Below are 18,729 nucleotides of genomic sequence, written 5' to 3' on the forward strand. Positions count from 1 at the left end.
CTTGGTATGGTGGGAAAGCCATTGCATTAATTGGGAATGAGTGCTGCCTTTGGGAAAGTCACTTAGTTAACTTCTTAACCTTAGTTTGCTCTTCTCACAAAGAGATTTATGTTAGACCAGTTGTTTTTATTTTTCTTTTTGTTTTGACAAAACTTCTATTCAGATAGGATCCTTAAGTGGTAATGAAAGTAAATAAAAAAGATAAAGCAAGAGCTGCTCAAGGAGAAGCAGAAATGCAGCACATTGTTTGGTTCTCCTTGGGGCATCCCTGTGGAAGACACTGAGGAACTGTGGGGCTTTTCAGAAATCCAAATTATTTTTAACAATGATAAGATTTTGTCTTGATTTTGAGGAAATCAGCATTGGAGATGTGATCCACTTACCCTGTTGAGATCCAAATTGTCTGTTTTCAGGCCTTTTCCTCCCCACTCTACTTTTACTCTCCAATTCATTTTGCTCCAACTGGGGACCCAGAAGGGACCTTTAGTAAATGATATCTTAAAATCTCTTGAGCTCAGTACACTGGCGCCACACCCAGATAGAGAAGGTAGGACCTTGTACATTAGTGAGACAAATAAAACTTCAAAATCTTCCAGTTCTGCCTTCTAGTGTTAAGAGTAAGAGAGAAGCTTAGAACAGGCAACATATTATAGACCAAAGGAATCTATACTATCAATTCTTTTTATCGGCTGTTGGGCAATATACTTCTGTTGGAAAAAACTGGTCATTTTATTTTCAGCCTTAAAAAGTTGAATTAGTTAACATGGAGTCAGCCAAGCCAAGATTATTTGCCTCTCAGGAACTAAAGTAAATGAAATCAACATCTTTTAAGACTATCACTTCTTAAAACGTTTTTTGTTTTGTTTTGTTCTGGGGGAGTGGTAATTTACATAGGATGTGAAGTTTCCAGGACATAGGGAGAACTGCTGGTATCTGCTTATTCTCCGTCTGCCTTGTTGGTTTCTATTCCATGCCTGTTCTGCATGAGAAGGTTGGCAAACCTGACTCTACCTTCTGAGACTTAAGCACTCCTAAATCTAAAAACTACATTTCTTCAGCAGCTCACTCCGTTTTTATATCACTCTTCCCTGCTCCCAAATGGCCAGATGTGACCACCTGGGTGGGGCTTCTCCTCTCTCCATGCAGGGAAAATCATAGTGAAATTGAACGGCGGCGACGGAACAAGATGACAGCCTACATCACAGAACTATCAGACATGGTGCCCACCTGTAGTGCCCTGGCTCGAAAACCAGACAAGCTAACTATCTTACGCATGGCAGTGTCTCACATGAAATCCTTGCGAGGAACTGGGAATACATCCACTGATGGCACCTACAAGCCTTCGTTCCTCACTGATCAGGTCTCTGGGATGTACAACTCTGAGATAGTCTAGAATCTGTTGAAAATTTTTATTTTTTGGAGGGTAGATGACCATAATTCTAACTAGTGCCTTATATTGAGAGTCAGAGCCAAGCTGAGTCTGTAGATTGCTTAAAGTATAAGAATTCAGATGTTAAGGAAAAATTCAGACCATGGGAAAGTAGTTTGAATTCCTGGCTATAATATTCATTAGCACTGGAACAGTGAGAAGTACAGAAGACTTGTGCAAATTATTTAGCAAGCTTATAGGTATTTTAATTTTTTTAAGGGTTTTATCAATTTTGAGAGAGTGTGTGCACACAAGCAGGGGGGAGGGCTGGGGGGAGGAGCAGACTCCCCCCGAGCAGGGACCCGCTCCCCCCACTCAGGGCTCAATTCCAGGACCCTGGGATCATGACCTGAGCTGATGGCAGACACTGAACCAACTGAGCCACCCAGGTGCCCCAAGCTTATATGTATTTTAAACTTCACTCATGAATGTAGCCTAAAAGGTGAAACAAGAGTAGAATTGTAGGAAGAAGAAATGACTGTGTCCATGGAACCAGTTTTCTCCCTTGGCTTTAGGGTTATAGAAGATGGAAGAAATCTATTTTTCATTCCTGAAGTAGCTTTCGGTTTTGGTGATAAAAGGAGTCTAACAGGGCAATTATCATTCCTTAGAGATGTGCTCTGTTACATGTAGTGAGAAGAATAGGGAAGGCGGAAACATTTCTGGCCTCTCAGGGACTTAGTCTGAATATGAGTATGTGAGTGAGTGGAAGTCAGTCTGAATATGAATTTTTGAGTGGGTGGATACACACATAAGTGAAAAATAAGAGGAAAATACATACATAGAAGAAATACCTTTTTAAAATGATTGATTGATTTTAGGGAGAGACAGAATGTGAGCAGGGGGAAGGGCAGAAGGAGAAAGAGAGAATCTCAAGTAGACTCCCCACTGAGCGTGGAGCCCACTGCGGAGCTGGATCCCCTGACCCATGAGACCATGATCTGAGCCGAAACCAAGAGTCGGACACTCAACTGACTGAGCCACCCAGGCACCCTGAGAAATAACCTTTCTTCAAAACTTATTAATAATTTATATGGGACTAGATAAATATATAGTGGAGGGATGGTTAAAGTGAATAGAATGACCAGGTTTGAATGGGGATGGTTAGCAAAGACTTCTAAGAGTAAGAAAGGCATATTCTGTTTTGATTATTAAAAATAACACAGGGTTGGACACCTGGATGGCTCAGTTGGTTAAGCGTCTACCTTCGGCTCAGGTCATGATCCGGGAGTCCTGGGATCAGTCCCGCATCAGGCTCCCTGCTCGGTGGGGAGTCTGCTTCTCCCTCTATCCTTCCCTCCTGCTTGTGATCTCTCTCTCTGTCTCTCTCTCTCAAATAAATAAAATCTTAAAAAAAAATAATAACACATGGTTATTGCAGAAAATTCTGGAAGATGCAGGAAAGAAAAAATTGACCTATAATGTCACCCTTTTATTTGAAGGATTAGAAGGAAGGAATGTGGTTTGGAAGAAAGCAATAAGAATAATTTTCCAAATAGGAGTGTCTATATGAAAACACACATAGCATGGATTATATATATATATGTACTTTGAAATAGTTAGTTTGTTCTAACAATATACATAGAGATACTGATTGAACAGACTCCAGTTTATATAGTCACTAGTGGAAAGAGACATGTAAATAAATCACAATATAAACACACAATTAGTTCTATCATAGAGGTACGATATTAAAGTCCTGTAGAAGTATAAACATGGAAAAGGAAAGGTAAGGGATTAGTGTCATAAGTACTGCGAATAATTTGAGCAAATGCCTATTGAGAATGATTGGATTATTCAAGGCAAATGAAATAGTTTAGCAAGCCTTGGGAGATGATAATAGGGAGTAGGCTGGGACCTGATCATGGAATATTTAGGTGTTATGTTACAGAATTTAGGTATTAATTTTTAGGCAATAGGGAGCCATCAGAAATGTATCAGTCAATGGGGTGCCTGGGTGGCTCAGTCAGTTAAGTGTCTGATTCTTGATTTTGGCTCAGGTCATGGTCTCAGAATCATGAGATTGAGCCCCGAGTTTGCTCTGTGCTGGGCGTGGAGCCTACTTGGGATTCTCCTTCTCTTTCTGCCCCTCTCTCATCACTCTCCCCCAAAAATGTATTAGTCAATGTAGAGCATTTTAAGGCTGGATTTGAGAGAATGAACGCAGAGAGACCGTTTCCTTAGTCTTGGCATAAGATGACTAGGACAATGATGTAGTATTGGAAATAGAATTGATAAAACAGTTATAACTAGAGCATGAGAGAGAGTAATTAGGTTTTGATCTTATAGCCTGAGAGGAAGGTGATACTGTTAATCAAGAAAGGAAATGCTAGAAGAGCACAGAGGATTGTTCTTTGGAGGGGGAAATGTGACTGCTTTTGAGATGTTGAAATTGAGTTGCTGGTAGAATATCTAAGTTGAAAATGTTTAACAGTTATTTGGTTGGAATTTAGGTCTACTTAAAGCTAAAGAAGAAAAAATTTAGGTGAGTCTGGAGATGTAGACTTGGGCATCATTTCATAGCAGAGAGGAGTAGATATAATTTTGCAGGGAGAGAGTATGGTATAAATAGAGAAGAGAACTTTAGAACCTTGGAAATATCTATACTTAAGACTTGAACAAAGGGAAGGGTGCCTGAAGCAGAGAAGGGACATTTAGAAAGGCAGCAAAAGTTGGAGGATGGTGTCGTAGAAGCTAGAGGAAAATAAAAGGATGGAATGGACAACATTACTAGATTCTGGATAGAGATTGAGTAACATGATAAAGACCCAGGAAAGGGGACTTGAATTGGCAGTCAGGAGAACATTGCTAAACCTGCTGCAAACAACATGAATGGTTTAGAGTGACAACTGTAGTGGGATTGAGAAATAAATGAAAGGTAAAAGAATAGAACCAGTGAATATAACATTACTCTTAATATAAACCTGGCACTGAAAAAGAGATGAGTTGGGCAAAATTGAGGAAAGATTTGTATAGAATTGAGAAAACTCGATCATATTTATAGATCTGAGGGGAAAGAGAGTGAAAATGGGAGTGTTTGTAGAGCAAGATCCGAAAAAGAGACCAGGGGGGTGAGATCAAGGACTAAATTATTGTTAGTGGGAAACCTTTTTTATTCTCCATCTTGAGTCCTGAGATAGGAGGAGGTGAATAGTGACATAGAGAGATTGAGGAAATATCTATTAGAAAAAGCTGTCGTGAAGGCAATTACATTTAGAGTGCAAAGCTAGGTCTGTGGATCAGGCAGGAGCCAGCAATTGCTTATGGAGAGGTGCATAAGGCCTTAAATGTCTTCCTTCCTTCCATGAATAATACTTGGCTTTTAAGAGTTCAGTATTAACTTTTATTTCTCTTCTTTGGGCAGGAACTCAAACATTTGATCTTGGAGGCAGCAGATGGCTTTCTGTTTATTGTCTCATGTGAAACAGGCCGGGTGGTTTATGTCTCTGACTCAGTGACCCCAGTTTTGAACCAGCCACAGTCTGAATGGTTTGGTAGCACACTCTATGATCAGGTGCATCCAGATGACGTGGACAAACTTCGTGAACAGCTTTCCACCTCCGAAAATGCCCTGACAGGTATGAATTATGTGGATTGAAAAGAAATGGGAAGCCCTTTCTTTTTTTCCTGAAACAGAAGAGGTGTTTTAGCTCTTCAGTTTGTTCAGTGAATCTAGCTAGCAGGGCTTCTAGAAATTTTCTCCCATAATGAATATAATAATTTTTTTCTATCCACACGCAGGTAATATAATTTGTAGCTTATCCTTAGAAAATGTTTCTTTAGTGACAGTGCACATATAAAAGTTTATTACTGTAAATAAAACAGTAAAAACCAAATCTACAATGAACTGTTTTTTCCCTTCTAAAAGAATTAAATTATCCATTTTTCTGTCTCATTTGAGACAAATCTCATAATTTTTTTTGGTATTTTTTCTACCTGTTTGCGCATATCTTTAGCTTTATACTGGGTTCTATGTTAATAGATTTTATTTTAGAGGGGAATGGTTATCAGTATATAAGTTGTTACTGTTGTTTTTTTATATCTGTACTATTTTTTGGTCTTATTTTTATTTTTGTTTCTTTCCCCTATTTTAAATCTATTCAGTCCTTTTGCCAGAGTTTGGCTATAGGAAACACATCTGCTTCTTAAACAACTCTGGAAAAAAATTTAAAGTGAAAGCAAATCAAAACTGTTAATTAAGGACCGCCTGGGTGGCTCAGTTGGTTGAGTGTCCCAGCTCTTGGTTTCGACTCCGATCGTGATCTCAGAGTCTTGGGATTAAGCCCCGTGTCAGGCTCCATGCTGAGCCGGAGTCTACTTGAGATTCTCTCTCTCCTCCTCCCTCTGCCCCTCCCTGGGCTTAAGCACACACATGTGCTCCCGTGTTCTCTGCCTCTCTCTCATTAAATAAATGAGTAAGTAAGTAAATAAATAAATAAAATCTTTTTAAAAATTGGTAATACAAGAAAGTCCTTTATTTATTTATTTATACTTACTTAATTCAATTAATTAACATATAATGTATTATGGTTTCAGAGGTAGAAGTCAATGATTCATCAGTCTTACTGTATCACTGCCTTTCTTAATAAGGTGCATCACCCAGTTACCCCATCCCCCCCATCCCAGCAGCCCTCAGTTTGTTTCCTGTGATTAAGAGTCTCTTGTGGTTTGTCTCCCTCTCTGTTTTATTTTTTTTTTCCTCTTGTTTTATTTTTTCCTCTCTTCCCCTAGGATACTGTTTTGTCTCTTAAATTCCACATATGAGTGAGACCATATGATAATTGTCTTTCTCTGATTGACTTATTTCACTTAATATAATACCGTCTAGTTCTATCCATGTCATTGCAAATGGCAAGATTTCGGTTTTATTAATTGTGTTTTCGTTTTCCCTTCTTTTAGGTCTTTATGGATTTCATGTTTCTAGTTCTTTTTTCCAAAAGTTGCTATTCGTTTCTTTTTTTTTTTTTTTCTTTTTAAGATTGTATTTATTTCTTTGACTGAGAGAGCACACAGCAGGGGGAGCAGCAAAGGGAGGGAGAAGAAGGCTCTCCACTGAGCAGGGAGTCTGATGTGGGACTCGATCCCAGGACCCTGGGATCATGACCTGAGCTGAAGGCAGACGCTTAACCAACTGAGCCACCCAGGCGCCCTCGCCGTTCATTTCTATATGATAAAGGGAGGCACAGTTTTGGCTGGAGATAGATATTGTGTTACTATAGCATACAAAATTATTTGTTTTTAAACAATAACATTCCCTCAGTGTGCATGTGTGCGCACACATGTATGTGCATGTGTATAAAAATGAGACCCAAGAATATAGCCGGGCCTCTTGCTTGCGAATACTACTTTCCACTCCCACCTTCCTTCCTTGCACAATGTTATCTCCAGTCCTGCCTTTGAATCTAAGAATAACATTCATTGATGGGAGTTGAGGTATTTTGGACTTGAAAAAAAATCCATCCCCTACTTGTCCTCTTCTTTTATAAGCAAGGAGATTGGAGGGCATGAGTAGGATACTTATTTATCTTTCCTCCAGTGTCTCTCCTGTCCCTTTTCACCACATACAAGAACACACTCCAGACTATTTTTCACATCATTTTCAGGGCGTATCCTTGATCTGAAGACTGGAACAGTGAAAAAGGAAGGTCAGCAGTCTTCCATGAGGATGTGTATGGGCTCAAGGAGATCATTTATTTGCCGTATGAGGTGAGTGTCAGGCTGAGGACTGTGATTTGATAGAAGAAAAATTAAGAGCAGGGGGTTTGAATTTTGGTTAGGGGAAGTAAACTTAAATCCAAGCTCTAGTTGGATTAAATTTAACTGTCAAGACCCACACGGATTATAATAGAATAAAGTGTTTGATAAGGAAACTAAAAATTTAATGAACTCCTCCTATGCCAGATATTATAAGAGACTTATCACTGTCATCTCATTTCCCACATCTGTCCTTTGGGGTTGAATTCATGGTTACTATTCTGCTGTTTAAAAAAAAAAAAGCCTCAAAATTAACTTCCCAGGATTACAGAGATAAGGTCTGGTATAGGATTTTATTTTAATCCAGAGTAGTTGGATTCCAAAACCTGTATTTTTTCCCAGGACATCACAAGACAACATCCATGTACTCAGCCCATTTCTGCATTTTTCTTTTTTTCATAGAGTGTTGATACTTTCTTACATCTTTCAGTTAGTATTTAGTGTTTATAATTATAAATTATACTTTTTTAGTATTCTGAAGAAAGATGGTGGTACATTCTACATAGGTAGAAAAGATACCTCTTAAAGTAGCAAAGTAAGTTCAGGTTGTACGGTGGAAATTGCCTACATTGTACTGAGAGGATGCTTATTAGAAATGATGAGTAGGATACTAAGAAAGGTTTCCTGAGAGTTATATGGCTTACTGGTTTAGAGTAACTTCTGAATCTAGACTACTAGGTTTGCCACTTACTATCTTCTGAGACCTTGAGCAGATTACATGACTACTTTGTGTTGTGATTTCGTCTAATGTTGGGAATTATATTAATATCAACCTCATAAAGTTGTTAATAAGCATGAGATAATAAACATATGTAAAGATGCTTAGAATAGTTCATGGCACACATTAAACTCTAAGTTTTATCCATTATTTTAAAGAAATGAGCTAAGGAAGGTAGAGAGGGTGGGTGAGAATGTCGCAATATGTGGGCATGGCCTATGTAGAGACATGGGCAAGAGTAAGATAAATAATAAGGAAATGTAGCAAATAGATTGGGTTGTGGTATAGAACAGGAGTCTGCAAACCACAACTCTTTATTTGTAAAAGAAGCCATAGGAACATAGCCATGTGCATTTGTTTACATATTGTCTATGGCTGTTTTCATGCTCTGATGGCTAGTTGCAACAGATTGTATGACCCACAAAAGCTGAAATATTTAGCATCTGGTCCTTGATACAAAAAGTATACTGACCCCGATGTGGAGAATTTCTGCAATTGAAGAGTATGTGGAACATTTTGAACTTCAAATTCTGGGCAGTTACAAATTTAAAAATATCAAGCCCGACTTCTGTATCTTTCTGTGTCTAGTTGTATTTAGAACCCCTTTTTCTGGCTGTTAATGGATGGGGGTTCTTTAATAGCACAGCTTACTTGCTTTTAATCTCTCTGTTCTTTGAAACAGGTGTGGCAGTAGCTCAGTGGACCCAGTCTCCATGAATAGGTTGAGCTTTGTGAGGAACAGATGCAGGTGAGATCCTAAACAAGGAAAAACCAAAGGGATGTCCACGTACCTGTAGGGAGCACCACCTTTTCAGCTATTTTACTGTAGTACTTTCTTCAGCAGCCCTCACCTTCATCCTTCACTTCCCAGTTACTTTTTTTCTGGCAATATTTTCCTGCACTTTTACTTCTTTTGCTCATCTTGTTAAAAGAAGTTGCCCTACCCCTTTACCAACTTTCTTCCCGCTGCAGTACCTTTCTGTTTCTTTACTTTGGCAAGGGTCAGAGATATTGGTAGTCACTTTTGGGTGGGAAAAGTCAAAAAGTAGCCTGTTTTCTAAATATCCAAGAGCTAAGCCAGCATTGCCTTTTAAATGTTACCAGGTGGGTTTTCTCCTCACATATGTACTTCTTCTAGGAATGGACTTGGCTCTGTGAAGGATGGGGAGCCTCACTTTGTGGTGGTCCATTGCACAGGCTACATCAAGGCCTGGCCCCCAGCAGGTAGGAAAGTTGGATTTCTCCCATGGCGCAGCAGGTTTGTCACAGAGTCTGAGAAAGCTAGCTGATATTTATCATGTACCTGGTATGTGAACTGTACTATGGTATAAACTATAAGAAAATAGGAAAGAAAAAGCAGGCTCCTGCCCCTCCTTTATATTCCAGCTGGGGAGATGGATTACTCAGACTTGAAAATGATTTAGTGTTAGCTGTGTCACAGAATGCAATTTTTTTTTTTAAAGATTTTATTTATTTATTTGACAGAGATAGAGACAGCCAGCGAGAGAGGGAACACAAGCAGGGGGAGTGGGAGAGGAAGAAGCAGGCTCATAGCAGAAGAGCCTGATGTGGGGCTCGATCCCACAATGCTGGGATCACGCCCTAAGCCGAAGGCAGACACTTAACCGCTGTGCCACCCAGGCGCCCCACAGAATGCAATTTTTAAGCGTGCAGATTCATAATAATATATCTGAATACCTATTTTCTAAGTACGTGTGTGCAAAGAAACAATTGGCATTGAGTGCAGCTAATTTGGGAAAGCTTTTTAAAGTCGGATTATGACTTTGAGGGAGAAGAGGGAAATGACTTAATTGTAGTAACTTATAAGTGGGATATTCTCTTAAAAGGCTTTAAATCAAGATGTCAGCACATTAGCTTTACTAGAACTCGAAGTCAAACAGAAAATGTAAGAAGGGTGGTTGGGGTACAGGGATCAGCCTTTTAAACTGGTTTGTCAGAATTTCCAGATCTTAGCAACTTTATTACTTCCCTGCTGGATGGGTATTATTGAGAAGTGGGATTGTAAGGAGAGGTAAACTAAGAGAAAAGGGAGGCAAGGTGGTATATTTGGGGAAGAGATTAAACTTTGTATTTGGAAAAACTTGGGTTTGATTCTGGCGTTGTTACTTACTAATGGTATAACTTAGGGTAAGACACTTGATCTTTATAAAAAGAACCCCTCAGTTTTCTCATCTATAATTTGGAGATAATATATCCCATGTAGAGTTATTTTGAGGATTAGAGTTCATGTAAGAAAAGCACTTAGCCCAGTGCCTGGCATATAGTACGCACTCAATAAGTGGTAGTTAAATGTAATTAAGAAAAATTAATTTTAGGTGTAATGACATTTGAGCTTTTTAGTGTATATACTGAATAAAACCATACATTTGCCGTATTATACATGGTCTTTTATACTTCTCTGTTGCTCTCAAATGATATTTTTCTTGGTAAAAAGATGATATATATGCAAAGACTAGAGAGAAAATGCAACCTTTTTCCCTTTCCACATAAAACATTGAAACTTTGGCTTCTCTCTTTTCCAAAGGACATAAGTAACTAACTATTGATGTTGGTTTAATTTCATTTTTAGTTGTTTGCTTATGTTAAAACCGCAAGTTGGGCAAGACATCTGTTCTCTGCCTATGGAATAGTCCTAGAATAAATGACTGTCTTCATATGTTTGGTTTGATCAGCATTGTTTTTTAGAATACTTTGAGTGGGACTTGTCCTCTGTAGTTTATTACAATTAATATGGGTAAAATATATGAATTAATATATGTAAAAATACTTAAAACATTCTGTGCAGTTGTTTATCTTTATTCTTATCATTTGGCACTCTTATTTTATATCTAGTCTCTTCATACCTACATGTATTTTAAATCTTTTTCTATCTGAATTGAAGGCAGTTGAGTTTGACATCCCTCTTAAACCTTTTAACTTCATCTTCCTAAAGGTGTCTCCCTCCCAGATGATGATCCAGAGGCTGGCCAGGGGAGCAAATTTTGCCTAGTGGCCATTGGCAGACTGCAGGCAAGTATGAATTTTCCACATCTATATCATCTATTTCCTTCCTTTCCTTTTTCCTTTTTTTTAGTCTTTTTTGTACATTTATTTTTTTAAACTTTAATTCCGGTGTAGTTAACATATGGTGTCATATTAATTTATTAGCATATTTGTTATATGAGGTGTACAGTATAATGATTTAGCAATTCTTTTTTTTTTTTTTTTTTTTCTGTAAGAGAGGGAGAGAGAGAATCTTAAGCAGGCTCTACACGCAGTGCAGACCCTGACGCGGGGCTCAGTCTCATGACCCTAGATGATGACCTGAGCCGAAATCAAGAGACGCTTAACCGACTGAGCCATCCGGGTCCCCATTGATTCAACAGAGCTATACATTACTCAGTTCTCATCATAAGTGTGCTCTTGGGTGGGGAGATGGGTTAAATAGGTGATGGATATTAAGAAGGGCACTTGTGATGAGCACTGGGTGTTGTATGTGAGTGATGAATCACTAAATTCAATACCTGAAACTAATATTACACTGTATGTTAACTAACTGGAATTCAAATAAAAACTTGCAAAGGGAAAAAATGTACTCAGTCCCCTTCACTTATTTCCTCTATGCCCAGACCCACCTCCCCCTGGTAACTATCAGTTTGTTCTCTATAGTTAAGAGTCTGGGTTTTTCTTTGTGTGTTTTTTTTTTTTTTGTAAGTTTGTTTCTTGAAGTCCACATATATGTGAAATGGTATTTGTCTTTCCCTGACTGACTTATTTCACTTAGAATTATATACTGTCCAGATCTATCCATGTTGCAAATGGCAAGATTTCATTCTTTCTTATGGCTGAGTAATATTCCATTGTATATGTACACATCTTTATCCCTTCATCTGTTGATGGACACTTGGGCTGCTTCCATAATTTGGCTGCAGTAACATAGTGTATGTATCTTTTTGAATTAGTGTTTTTGTTTTTTAATTCTGGTAAATACCCAGTAGTGGAATGACTGGATCATATGGTAGGTCTCTTATTAATTATTTTAGGAACTTCCGTACTGTTTTTACAGTGGCTGCCTCAGTTTGCATTCCCACCAGCAGTGCATGAGAGTTCCTTTTTCTCCACACCCTGGCCAACACTTGTTTCTTGTGTTTGTTTCTGTTTTTGGTTTGTGTTTTATTTTTAGAGATTTTATTTATTTATTTATTTATTTATTTATTTTTTTATTTGAGATAGTGAGCAAGAGAGAGAATATGAGCGGGGCGGAGGGAGAAGGAGAAACAGACTTCCCTGCTGAGAAGGGAACCTCATGTGGGGCTTGATCCCAGGACCCTGGGATCATGACCTGAGCCGGAGGCAGATGTTTAACCTTCTGAGCCACCCACCTGCCCCACCTTTCTCTTTATTTTCTGCATACCTATGACTGGATTAGTTTGTGGTTACCATTAGGTTTGTGTATTACATCTTATGCATATAGCAGTTTATATTAAGTTGATGGTCACTTATGTTCGAACCCATTCTTTATTCCTCTCCCCTCCATGTTTTAGGTATATTGGTGTCATACTTTACACCCTTTTATTTTGTGAATCCCTTGACTGATTTTTATAAACATATTTAATTTTACTGGTTTTGTGTTTCCTACTTTTCTTATTCCTACTTATGGTCTCAAAGAGTTCCCTTTAACATTTCTTCTGGGGCTGGTTTAGTGGTCATGAATTTCTGTAACTCTTGCTTGTCTGGGAAACTTTATCTGTCCTTCTGTTGTGAGTAATAGCCTTGCTGGATAGAGAACATGCTTGGCTGCAGGTTTTTTTCTTTCAGCACTTTGAATAGATCATTCTACTTCCTCTGTTCTGCAAAGTTTCTTCTGAAAAATCTACTGATTATGTTATGGTTTTCTCTTGTATGTAACTGTTTCTTTTTTCTTTCTGCTTTTAAAATTCTCTTTTTATCTCTACTTTTTACCACTTTAATTACTGTATGTCTTGGTGTGGACTTCCTAGGTTGATTTTGTTGGGGACTCTCTGTGCCTTTTGTACCTGGCTTTCTATTTCCTTCTCCAGATTTGGGAAGTCGTCAGCTGTTATTTATTCAAAATATTTTCTACCCCCTTTTCTCTCTCTTCTCCTTCTGGGATCCCTATCATGTGAATGTTCTTATGCTTGCTGGTGTCACTGAGTTCCCTAAGTCTGCTTTCATTTTTATATTTTTCCTTCTCTTCCTCACTCTCAAGCAGGCTTGATTGCTTCCCATTATTCTGTCCTCCAGCTTGCTGATCTGTTCTGCTTCCTCTAGTCTACTATTTATTCCATCTAGTGTATTTTGAATTTTAGTTATTGAGTTTTTCATCTCTGATTGGTTCTTGTATGTTTTCCTGTCTCTATTAAGGGTCTCACTGAGGTCCTCCATTCTCTTAAGTCCAGTGTACTTTAAATTCTCCCATCAGGCATATTATTTATCTTTGTTTTGTTTAGGTCTCTTGCTGTGATTTTGTCCTTTTTCATTTGGAACCTATTCCTCTGTGTCCCCACTTTGTCTAACTCTTTGTTTCTTTGTGTTAGGAAATTCAGGTACATCTCCTGCTCTTGAAAGTAGTGGCCTGCAGTGCAATGTCCCCTGTTCACCAGAATCTGGTGCTTCAGGGGTGTCTCCTATGTGTGTTGCATGTGCCCTACTGTTGTGGCTGAGCAGCTTTTGCCTTTAGTCCAGTCGTCTGCAGTGGCTCTCTTTGTCTGTTGTGGGCAGGGTTTGGTCCTTGTATTGTTAGTGGGCCAGTCTTGGGCTACCGTGGGCTTAAGTTGAGTCAGACCAGGCATTTTGCAGATATAAGTAGCAGTGAACTACAGGAGAATGCAGGGGTGGGGTGCATGGTGTTAGCAAGGTTTGCAGGGGTCTGCTATGGGAGGAGACCTGGAGTTGCAGCCCGGCTTGAGGGGGTGTGCCCACAGGTATATGCATGGGTGGGGCATGCGGTTAGCAAGTGAAGTAGTGAGTGTTAGTATCACAGTGGCTCCTGCAGGTGTCCGTGTGTTTGTGCCAAAGGGGGGTGGGCAGGGGAGGGAAATGGCACCAGCCAGCTCCTTTACTACTGGAGAATTTTCCCAGTGATCCCTGCTCCTCCAGCACATGTTCTGACATTAGTAAACAAATCTCCCTCCCGTATACCCCAGGTGATTTTCAGAGTGCTGCTTCTATGCTGTATTTCCATGGGGCTCTTTGTTGTGCTCTCTCTTTAAGGGTGGGGACTTAGTTTCCTCTTGCCCTCCCAGCTTTCTCATGAGCCTGCTAATGTTTAGTGTTCCAGGTTTTAAGCCCTGCTGTTTGTAAAAATTCTTGAAATTCAGCCCCTCTGGTTTCAAAGCCAAGTGTTACTGGGATTTGTCTTCCCTGTGGGGACTCCCTGGTGTGAGAGTCTGTTTCTCTCCCTTCTTTGTGCCCACAGAGTCCTCCCTCCTGCAGACAGTCCATGGGGCCTTTTAGTGGGTCCATTTAGCTCCTGACTATGTCTCTACTCTTCCTGCTGTCTTCTCTACATTTAGCTGTGGAGAGTTTGTCCTGCCAGTCTTTGGGTCCTTTTCTGGGTTATTTACACTGATGTGGCTGTCATCTAGTTGTTTCTATGGGGCAAGGTAAGCTTAGGGTCCTCCTACTCCACCATCTTCCCCGGAAGTCCCGTATTGTCCCTTTTAAATGAGAAGAAATCTCGTTCAGGACTTACTCATGTTATTTTTCTTTTACTCTCTGAATACAAATGAATTCTGTGAAACTCCAGATTTTGGGAAGAACGTGGCATTCATAGTTTGCTTCTCTTGGATACCAGAAGCTGAAAAAGGTTGAGAGAGGGAGGGAGATCTTTTCCCCTTATCTTTCATACTGTGAACTTCACAGTGCTGAATTTTCTATTTCTAACTAATTTCTTCTGCTCCTATACAGGAGGAGAGAGATTTTTTTTTGGGGGGGGGAGATTTTCTTTATTTGTCAGAGAGAGCACAAGCAGGGGAAGCAACAGGCAGAGGAAGAAGCAGGCTCCTCGCTGAGCAAGGAGCCTGATACGGGACTTGATCCCAGGACCCTGGGATCATGCCCTGAGCTGAAGGCAGATGCTTAACTGACCGAGCCACCCAGCTGCCCCAGGAGAAGAGCGATCTTTTCATTTTATCATTACATGACTAGAAAAGTGGAATTATTTTTATTCTCATAAAATTAGATAAGTTTCTTGGTCACTGGGGACTAATTTTCCAATCTGAATAATGAACACAGCCTAGCTAAATGAAAGTAGGTGAGTTTTGGGTGGAATGAATTTTTATCTTTCTTCACAAAGTTGGTAAAGAGTTCATATGTGAAAGTGGAACTAGTGGGGCGCCTGGGTGGCACAGCAGTTGAGCGTCTGCCTTCGGCTCAGGGCGTGATCCTGGCGTTATGGGATCGAGCCCCACATCAGGCTCCTCTGCTATGAGCCTGCTTCTTCCTCACCCACTCCCCCTGCTTGTGTTCCCTCTCTCGCTGGCTGTCTCTATCTCTGTTGAATAAATAAATAAAATCTTTAAAAAAAAAAAAAAAAAAAAAGTGGAACTAGTGAGAGTGGGAGTAGTCCTTTTGCCCTCCCTGGTTTTGATGGTCATGTTTTTTCTTTCTGGATGAGATGTGGAAGCTCAGAAATCCCTAAAATTGGGAGCCTCATGTCTATGTATATGACCATGACAAGATGGAAAATGCATCTGTAAAGAATGGTATCATTTTATCTTGTTTTTATCTCTTTAATTTCAGGTAACTAGTTCTCCCAACTGTACAGACATGAGTAATGTTTGTCAACCAACAGAGTTCATCTCTCGGCACAACATTGAGGGAATCTTCACTTTTGTGGATCACCGCTGTGTGGCTACTGTTGGCTACCAACCACAGGTGAAGAGCTGGAGCTGTTACACCACTGATGCTTAAGCCTGTTTTCCTTTGGCTTTGTTAAGATTATCCAATCATGTATTCCAAAATAGCCAAAACATATCAGGCCCAGATCAGAAAAAGAGATGATCCTGTTCTGTTTGTAGCTAAATTTATTCTCAGGTTTCTACCAATGTTATTCATCCAATCTAGAAAAATATGTCTGCTTTCACATGGGAGCAGTAGGCATGAATATGTATTTATTTTTTGTTATTGATTCTCATACAGATAATAATGCAAAATTGTTCATTTTAATTAGTTATAATTGTATGACAATTGTTAGATAATTTATGTAATCACTTGGGTTGGGTACCATAGTAACCCACAAAATATGCAAGTTTGGCGCTGGTTATTATGATTTTATGGAGATTTCTCATTCAGCAGAGCAGGTAGCTATACCAGAGTTGAAAAATAAATCATTATATAAACCTTCAAAACTGTATGGCCAGGACAGACTTCTGGCTATGGCTCTGTGAAGAAGCTGGTCAAAAAGAAGTCTTGAAAAAGAACAGAGTCGGAGGATTTACACTACCTGGTTAAACACCTGTTATAAAGCTGTTGTCATCAAGGTAGTGTGATATCAGTGTAAGGATACATGTATAGATCAATAGATGAGAATAGAGTCTTGTTTCACATTTATGGTCAACTAATTTTCAACAAAGATGTCAAGACAATTCCGTGGGGAAAAGATTATTTCCAACAAATGGTGATGGAAAGGTTGGATATTCCCCTCCCCCCCACAAAAGGCTCTTACCCCATACCATAGACAGAGATCAACTCAAAAACATAAATGCACAAGAGCTAAAGTTATAAAACTTCTGGAAGAACATAGGTGATTATCTTTGTGATCTTGAGTTAGACAAAGATTTCTTCTATGATGCCAGAAGCATGGTTCACAAAAGAAAAAAACTTACAAGTCGGATTTCATCAGAATTAAAATTTACCCTCTTAACAGGACATGATTAAGAGTGAAAAGACCATCCATAAACTGGGAGAAAATATTGCAAATCATATATCTGAAAAAGGATTTGTATCCAGAATATACAAAAGAACTCTTATAGCTATTAAGATAAATAGTTTAAAAAAAAAAAAAAAAGACACAAGATTTGAATAGACATTTCACCAAAGAAGAAACATGAATGGCATATAAAAAGATGCTCATAATGGGGCGTCGATGATCTTGGGGTTGTAGGTTTGAGCCCATCTTAGGTGTAGAGATTACTTAAAATCTTAAAAAAAAAAATGCTTATCATCATTAGTCAATAGAAAAGTGCAAATTAACACCACAGTGAAATACCATTGTACGCCCACTGGGATGCGCTTAGTGAGATACCACCGTCGGTCCACTCTACTCAGAAAGTGTTGTAAGAACGAGGAGAAATTGCAACTGTTATACATTCTTGGCAGACCTATAAGATGGTATAGCCACTTTGGAAAAACATTTTGGAAAAATGGATAAATAGTTTTGTAAAAAGTTAAATGTATACTTAATCCCACAACCTAGCAGTTCCACTCCTAAGCATTTACTCAAGAGAAATGAAACCTCTGTTCACATTAAGAGTTATATACAAGTGTTCATAGTTGTATTATTCACAGTAACCCCAAAGTGGAAAAGCTATAAATGTCCATTAACTAGTGAATGGATACACAGCTGTGATATATCCATGTTAGAACACTGCTGAGTAATAAAAAGGAATACATGACTGATACATGCAACAACATAGGTGAGCTCCAAAAGTCTTAAGTTACATGTAAGAAGTCAGACCCAATAGACTACATATATGATTCCATTTGTATGACATTTCTAGAAAGGCAGTACTAAAGCAGAAAGCAGGTCACTGGTTGGCTAGGAAGTTGGGAGCAGGTGTTGACTACAAACAGGCAAAAGGGAACTTTGGGAGCAGTGGACATTTTCTGAAACTGCATTTGTGGTAATAATGGTGGTTGCACAACTGTATAAATATGTTAGAGGCCATCAAATTGTAGATTTAGAATGAGTGAATTATATGTGTATATTAGACCTCAAATCTATAAAAATGCAGCTAAAATAAATATATAATGTTCATATTCTTTTTTTTCCCCCTCCACACTTACTATAATCCTAGGCTAGAGACAGGAGAAATAAAATCCAAGTCATTTGCTAATAGGCCAGGAAAGTTAGATGATCATAAGTGTCCATTTTACTCTTCTTTTTTCACTTTTAGGAACTCTTAGGAAAGAATATTGTAGAATTCTGTCATCCTGAAGACCAGCAGCTTCTAAGAGATAGCTTCCAACAGGTAACTTTTCCCCCTGGTTTGGATCTGAATAATATTTTTATCTAATATTTGATATCATATTAATTCCTCAAACATTTATTGGTTACTGATTGAGTACTGTGACAGGCATCATAATCTTATGTTCTTTAGTACAAAACCTGTATTTTTAAGGAACAGAAAAGGACCAGTATTTTGAAACTATGAGTAATGTCCAAGATATTTTGGCTTTGGCTACTCACTGTCCTGTATCCAGCTAGCTGTAACCAAGAGACTCTTTAAGTTACTTAAAATATTCCAGGCCTCACTAAACTATGGGTGGTGGTAGAAATAATCATTTCATGGTTCTTTCCTAGATCAGTAAGAGTTAACTCTTCACAAATAAGATTTTTTATTTGTCACCAGTGTCTGAATTTTTTTTTTTTATTTTTTTATTTTTTTAAAGATTATTTATTTATTTATTTGACAGAGATAGAGACAGCCAGCGAGAGAGGGAACACAAGCAGGGGGAGTGGGAGAGGAAGAAGCAGGCTCATAGCGGAGGAGCCTGACGTGGGGCTCGATCCCGTAACGCCGGGATCACGCCCTGAGCCGGAGGCAGACGCTTAACCGCTGTGCCACCCAGGCGCCCCCCCCCC

The 18,729-nt window shown here is 39.0% G+C and overlaps 1 protein-coding gene across 5 annotated transcripts in view; it reads left to right on the forward strand.

Moving 5' to 3' along the window:
- ARNT (aryl hydrocarbon receptor nuclear translocator) overlaps window positions 1-18,729 on the forward strand; it is a 66,310-nt gene that overhangs the window by 34,010 nt on the left and 13,571 nt on the right. For all 5 annotated transcript variants that reach the window (XM_040626790.1, XM_040626788.1, XM_040626789.1 and 2 more), the window contains exons 6-13: window positions 1,147-1,360; window positions 4,794-5,007; window positions 7,033-7,135; window positions 8,584-8,649; window positions 9,040-9,125; window positions 10,855-10,931; window positions 15,666-15,800; window positions 18,041-18,115. In XM_040626790.1, the coding sequence (XP_040482724.1) occupies window positions 1,147-1,360; window positions 4,794-5,007; window positions 7,033-7,135; window positions 8,584-8,649; window positions 9,040-9,125; window positions 10,855-10,931; window positions 15,666-15,800; window positions 18,041-18,115 (970 nt within the window). The remainder of the gene's footprint in view (window positions 1-1,146; window positions 1,361-4,793; window positions 5,008-7,032; window positions 7,136-8,583; window positions 8,650-9,039; window positions 9,126-10,854; window positions 10,932-15,665; window positions 15,801-18,040; window positions 18,116-18,729) is intronic.

The sequence above is a fragment of the Ursus maritimus genome, unplaced genomic scaffold, assembly GCF_017311325.1.
Source record: "Ursus maritimus isolate PB19 unplaced genomic scaffold, ASM1731132v1 scaffold_12, whole genome shotgun sequence".
In the NCBI taxonomy this organism is placed as follows: Eukaryota; Metazoa; Chordata; class Mammalia; order Carnivora; family Ursidae; genus Ursus; species Ursus maritimus.